General features: G+C 43.1%; 1 protein-coding gene across 1 annotated transcript; it reads right to left on the reverse strand.

Annotated features, from left to right (window-relative positions):
- Window positions 1–3195: 3195 nt before the first annotated feature.
- On the reverse strand, window positions 3196–4173 carry OR6Y1 (olfactory receptor family 6 subfamily Y member 1). Its single transcript, XM_031036168.2, is given in 1 exon segment — window positions 3196–4173. A coding segment is annotated over 1 exon segment (978 nt).
- Window positions 4174–7343: the final 3170 nt, after the last annotated feature.

Here is a 7343-nt window from a genome sequence, read left to right on the forward strand (position 1 = left end):
GATGAATACCCAACTTTTTCATCAACATGGATGGGACTGGAGGAGATTATGCTAAGTGAAATAAGTCAAGCAGAGAAAGTCAATTATCATATGGTTTCACATATTTGTGGAATATAAGGAATAGCATGGAGGATATTAGGAGAAGGAAGGGAAAAATGAAGGGGGGAAATCAGAGGGAGAGATGAACCATGTGAGACTATGGACTCCGAGAAACAAACTGAGGGTTTTAGAGGGGAGAGGGGTGGGGGGATGGGTTAGCCCAGTGATGGGTATTAAGGAGGGCACATACTGCACGGAGCACTGGGTGTTATACAAAAACAATGAATCATAGATCACTACATCAAAAACTAATGATGTATTGTATGGTGACTAACATAACATAATAAAATAAAATTTAAGAAATAAATAAAACAAAAGGATGTATAAAAATTAAACTTGCCACTGGTGGGCCTTTGGAAAAAAAAAAAAAGAAAAAGTTTCAAAGCTCACTCAAAAATAAACCAATAACCTGAACATTCCTAGCTTTTAAAAACATAGGTTTTATAGTTAAAAACTTTTTACAAATAAATGTCCAGATTAGTTCAGTGGTGAATTTTAACCAAATATTTAAGGGGAAAGTAGTATCAATCCTACACACTCTTTCTTATGGACTGAATGTTTGTGGTCCCTCAAACTCCTGCATTGAAGACTCAGCCCCCGATGTGACTGTATTTGGAGATCTGGCCCTTATGCAGGTCAGCAAGGCTGAAGGTGGTTATGTTCTCTCTCCACCATGTGAGCACACAAGGGGAAGGAGCCCATCTGTAAACCAGGACGAGTCCTCATTAGGAACTGAATTAGCAGGGACCTGGATCTGGGACTTCAAGCCTCGAAAACTATGAAAAGATAAATGGCTCTTCAAAACACCCTTTTAAGAAAATGAAAGGTCAGCCACCAAGTGGGAGAATGTATTAGCAAGACATATCTGACAAATAATTGCATCAGAGTGTAAGAAGTGTTCTTAAAGGTTATATATAACAAGACAAAAAAAAAAACAAACCTAGTTTAAAAATTGGGGAAAATATTTGATCAGACACTTGCACAAAGAAGTTTTCAAAATTGCAAATAAGAAAATGAAAAGATGCTCAACATCAGGGCAATGCAAGTTCCGGCCCACGTGAGACCATCATCTACCCTCTCAGATGACCACATGGGAAGTTTGACATTACTAACCATCAGGGAGGTTGTAAACAACTGGAGTTCTCATACATTGCTTGTAGGAATGTGGAATAGTTGGGAAATTTGACAATTTTTTTATAAACTTAAGCAGAAATTTATCCTACTATGTGGTAACAATACCATAACAACGCTCATCTCCTGGAGAGAAATTAAAGTCTACAGTCAGAACAAAACTTATTTTAAACATGCATAGTAGCTTTATTGATAACAACTCCAAACCAGAAACAGCCTAAATGTCCATCAACTGGTACATAGAAAAACGAACTGTGCTCTGTCCATACAGTGGAATAGCACTCAGCAATTCCAGGTAACACACACACGCGATGGCACGGAAGGATCTTCAAGGCATCTGTGGGCTTGTAGCCGGGAGGTGTCAGCAGTGGGACCAGATGCCTCTCCTCAGTTCCTCCACAGGGCTGCGGTCTCATAGATGGCAGGGCACTCTCCTTGGGCTGCCCTGAGGGGCTTTTGTTGGTGGGTTGGGCTGGCAACAACGTGGCTGGACCTAGAGGGTACATGGCTACATGAAATAATCCAGACAGAGAGAGACAGATACCATATGATTTCACTTGTAGGTGGAACTTAAAAAATAAAACCAACCAACCAACAAAAAGAGACAAGCAAAAAGACTCTTAAATGCAGAGAACAAACTGGTGGGTGCCAGAAGGGAGGAGGGGGTGGGGGTTGGAGGACACAGATAAAGGGGATTAAGAGTCCACTTATCAAGATGAGTACTGAGAAATGTATAGAATTGTTGAATAATTATATTGTACACTTGAAACTGACATAACACCGTATGTTAATTATACTTCAATTAAAAAAAAATTTTTAAGAACCTTAAAGACATTATGATAAGTGAGCCTGACACAAAAGACTACAGATTGTATGATTCCATTTATATAAATTTCTAGAAAAGGCAAAGCTAAAGTGACAGAAAGCATATCAGTTGCTGGGGGCTAGATCTAGGGGTATGAGTAAGAAGTTTAATGGAAAAAGGCACAAAGAAAATATTGGGGATGATGGAAATGTTCTATGTAGTGATTGTTGTTGTTTGACAACTGTATGCTTTTCCAAAGTTCAGTAAACTTTAAAGAGGTGAAATTTATTGAATGGAATTATAGTTTACAAAGCTGATTTTAAACAGGCTAACTGCAATATAAGAAGTGAAAAGTAATTGCTAATAAAATCTATGGTAAGCAAATACAGAAAATCTTCTTTTTTCGTGCTTCACATTTTGAAAACACATGATATGCATTCTAAACTTTTACTGAGGTTTTCACAAAGCTTGGGCCACTCGTTGGCTTTGAACTTTTGCATCCACAAATGAGTCAATTAAGATAAGATAATAACTTTATTTGGACGAACACATGGCAAGTGTCTCTGAGACACTGAGAGGAAGTGGGGAGGGGAGGAGGGAGGCAGGGAGAGAGGGAGCAAATCTCCAAGTCTGCAAGAGGGAAGATGGAACAGTTAGAAGGGAAGAAGAAAAAGAGGTAGAACAGAAAGAATCAGAAGGGAGAGAGGGAGGAACTGGAAGCACCCAAATGTCAAAATGTATTTGCAATTCCCATCTCCATCTTCTCTGCTCAAACGTGTATTTATCCAATTATCCTTTCAACAAACATGTATTAAGCACCTACTATGTGACAGACATAGCAGCATGCACAGATGATATATTAGTAAAGTAGACAGACACAAATCTGTGCTCTCATGGGCTTTGTATTTTAGTGGAAGAGCAAAATCTGTCCTCATTTCAAATAATTTTTGGAAAAAGTTTAAGACTTGTCTGCTGAGCTAGAGGAAGAGGCTACCTCTTGGGGTGTGGCTCTTTAGCCGTGTTCATGCACACACACGCACACGCACGGGGCATCGGTGTTGGAGTACTGGAGGCTCATAGGTACGCAAAGGGCAGAGTGTGGGGTGTGCGGTGAGGGGCCATCATCTCCCGACTCAGGCCTGAAGGGGTTCTCTAAGTTTTTAATTACTCAAAGCCATGTCTTCCCTGGGCTCACATCCTTTGCAAAGTATGGTCTTCTTGAGGGCTGCCTTTATTTCCCGGTTCCTCAGACAGTAGATGATAGGGTTGAGGAGGGGGACAATGACAGTGTAGAGCACAGATACTGCTTTGTTGGAATCATAGGCGTACATGAGCTTGGGGCGGCCATAGGTGAAAAGGGTCGGGGACTAGAAAAGGATCACAACTGTCAGGTGAGAGGCACAGGTGGAAAACGTCTTTTGGCCGCCCTGTGCAGAAGGGATCCTGAGGATGGCATTGAGAATGGTGGCATAAGATACCACCACTACACAGAGGGGGACGGCAATGACCATGAGGGCCAAGAAGAAGTCTACTAGCTCAGCCTGTGAGGAGTCCTCACAGGAGACATTGAGGAGTGGAGAGATATCACAAAAGTAGTGATTGATGTGGGGCATGCCACAGTAGTAGAGTTGAGCTATGAAAACCATCTTAATCATGGCAGTCACGAGCCCACAGAACCAGGATCCCCTGGCCAACGCACCACACAGCTGGATGGTCATGATAACTGGGTACCGAAGTGGGTTACAAATGGCTACATGGCGGTCAAAGGCCATGACAGCAAGGAGGATGTACTCTGTGCAGACAAAGGTCACAAAGAAGTAAAGTTGAGTCATGCAGCCATTGAAGGAGATGGTCTTGTCATGTTTGAGGAAGTCTACCAGCATCTTGGGGCTGATGACTCTGACATACCACATCTCCAGGAAGGAAAGATTGCTCAGGAAGAAGTACATGGGCTTGTGCAACTGCCCATCACTGCGAATGGCCAGGATGATGAGAGCGTTCTCCAGCAGGGTCAGCAGGTACGCTGCCAGGAGCATGAGGAAGAGCAACCACTGGAAGGCCGGCTGTGTTGGAAATCCCAGGAGAATGAAATGTATGGTCGCTGTACGGTTATCTACTTCCAGAACCTTGGTGATCATAACTGGCTGGGGGCACAGACAAAATAGGTTTTTTCCATGTCCTGAGCACCAGCCTATGGTTCCTAACATTGATAGAGCCTGCCACCGGCAGAGTCAACATAATAGAAGTTTTCCTGCCTTCATACCTTTACTTCTTCCTACGTGATGATCAGAACCAAAACTTCTGGGCAAAAAATGTGCTTTAGGGAGCTTATATATTTTCTTTTTTTCAAATTAAGCCAAGAGACATAACTCATCCAAGATCGCACAGAAGTGAAGTTGGAAACTTCTGATTCCCAGTTATTTCTATGCCTCTCTAATATATCTCTGTTGGGCATAAGAGGATGGCCTTCATACCACCCCTTCACCGTAAGCAAGAAATCCAATCTACTGCATATGGAAAGGAGGCAAGAGACTCGAGTGACATAATTTGTATGACTCTGGAGAAGTCTTACGGCCCCACTTACCTGTAAGGAAAGATTTCTCCTGTTTTGTTTTGTTTCTTATTTAACAAAGTTGTAAAGCTTAAATGAAACAATACTGGAGCAAAAACACAGGGTTAATAGCAAATTTGATATATATATTCACCAGCTTCTTGGAGAACAGAATCAAATAGATAACTTAAAAGGCAATGTTTTCTTTCATCCAATCCATTGTAAGGAGTACTCAATTAGGAGTTTGGAAAAAGTAAATCAAATCCCACTTTTGTCTCACTCCAGCTAAGTGAGCACGGGACTTCATTTTCAGAATACTAGTTCTTTTATTTTCAAGGTGGATATAATATAATTTCATCACATCTGTAAACATCTAATGAGCTTTAGGATTTTAATTAAATTCCTATGGACATTTGCTGTGACCTTTCCAGGATGCACTGCTAATTCTCCCATCACCCTGCCAAAAAATCAACACAGATCTACATGGTGGAAACCACAGCCATTTTTAATGAGAAAAGAGGAGACCGTGGGACCTTTCTGGGGGTATTAGATTAAAGGACACACAAGTCACTTGAAAATAGTATCAGGAAAAATGGAGAACCCCGATGCCTTCTGCCATCAGTGAGCCTCCTGTATCCCCCCCAGGGTGCAGTCTCCGTCCAGGCAGGCTGAGAATCACTCCGAATCTGCACCTCGAACCTCCCACCTCCCAGACTTTCTCTGGGTCCTGCAGCTGATTCCTCCCTCCCGTGCTTCTCCAGAGCCGGTCTCTCTTGTTCTCTACTTCTCAACAACTCTGCTTGTGTGCAGGACATGTGAGGAACAGCCGGGGAAGGCTGTCTGTTCTTCCTGACCTGGAAAATGGCTGCCCACCCCATCCACTTCCCTCTTGCTACTCAGACCTCGCTGTAGGACCCTAAAGAAAGATAGAAGAACCACCTCTTAGTGACCATGTTAGAGAGGAAAACAGACACAGATAAACAAAAAAAAATGTCTAATAGTGCAAATTCAACAAACAAGTTTGTTTTCTGTTGGCACTCAGCCCTTAATTCACACACACACACACACGCACGCACAGCACAAAACAGCCCCTGCTTGCCGTGGCCTAGGATTATGAGGCAGTGTGGGGACGGTGGAGCTTACAAACAAGGCAAGGTTTGTGGACCCCGAGCTCCCTCAGCTGCTTTCTACTCTTCTCTGAGTCTGAAGGTCCAACCAGCCTGAAACCTATTAATGAATAGCTTAGGCCCACCCTCCAGCCAGGCTTTTCCTCAGCACACCTCTGTCCTGGCAAATGGGTAGGGAGGGCGTTATACCCAGAAGTCCTTTCTTCCTGGAACCCTTCCCAGGGCCCCCCAGGAAATGGGACAATGCAATGTCTTGTCAGGACTTTAGCAACAGGCATGTCATTCTCAGAGGCGATGCCTCAGTCCTGAAGCTGGAAATGAAGGCAGCCCGTGGAATTTAAGACTAAGACTTCGCACATGCAGTGGGGGATGTTCTCACAGGAGCTGTGCATTCTTTCCTGTACTTCCCACAGGAATGTAAGACTCAGAGGCAGTATTGCTGGGGAAATGAGCACAACAAGATGAGGATAGGAAAAAATAAAGGGAAGAGAAGGAAGTATACAGAATTATACCAAAAACATCTGACTGAGCAGTTTTATCATTTAAGCATGCGATTAGCTTTGTCTTCCAATAGTCCAATAAAAGAGGAAAAGTCAAATAAAGTCAAATGAAAGAGGAAAAGAATTGAAAGTACAGTATGATCACATTTGAGCCTTGAAACTCTCCATATATAACACACACACACACACACACACACACACATATATATATATATATATATAGTATGCTTTGCCAATAGTCCCATGCAATGTAAATGTAGGAAGGAGTCTAGGTCTCAGATCTCCAGGACTAGGTGTCTTAGTCCCGTTGGTGGCTTCCAAGGTCATTTGTCAAGTCCTTCTGGCAGATAGAGGAGGAAGAGGGCAAGGCCCAGAGAGCGACAGCCTTTCTCCAGCACCAGTTCAGCAGCGAGCGGATCCCTGAGCAGGACGTGCCGACTCTGGGGCAGACGATGCCTTGCGTCTGCGTATCACTTCACAATATCTGAAGGCACGTTGCTTCACGTGAGCCTCACAATCAGGAGCTAGCCAGGACAAACATCATGGCGCCCAGCTGACCCAGAGATGAATCTTACCACCTTCCTGTTATGGTACTATGCATGAAGAGAAGTGAAATCGTCTAAGGAGTTAGAAGTCGTCAAAACTACACCCACCATCACCTTTGCCAGCCCCTGCCCTCGTTTAACGGAGACACACACACATACTCACATGCCCATGTTCCACCCTCCCTCCTCCCGCACACATACCCATTCGTGTTCTCTCATACAGTCATTCTATTTTCTCTGCCACTTTCTCTGAGTCTGTTTCCTAGGTCAGAGCATGCCTGGACTCTGCACTTTGCAAGGCATACAGGTGGGCTGATGCGTTAAACTGAGGTATCTTCAGGAGCACAGATCACTGGGCAATTGTAGAGACTCAGGCCTATTTTATCTAGAGTGGGTAATTACAGTAGAGTTTTAAAATGACATGACGACCTATATTACACAATATTTCTTCATATGGCTTAATACACAAGGTGATAGAGAAATATTGTTGAAGCGACATGAATCTATATATGTACTAAGTTCACTCCCCAACTATATTGTGTACTTTCCACAATAAGCTCAAAAAAGACAACTATTTTTAAATAT

This window comes from Leptonychotes weddellii, unplaced genomic scaffold, assembly GCF_054177405.1.
Source record: "Leptonychotes weddellii isolate Sample4059 unplaced genomic scaffold, ASM5417740v2 HiC_scaffold_10581, whole genome shotgun sequence".
Taxonomy (NCBI): Eukaryota; Metazoa; Chordata; class Mammalia; order Carnivora; family Phocidae; genus Leptonychotes; species Leptonychotes weddellii.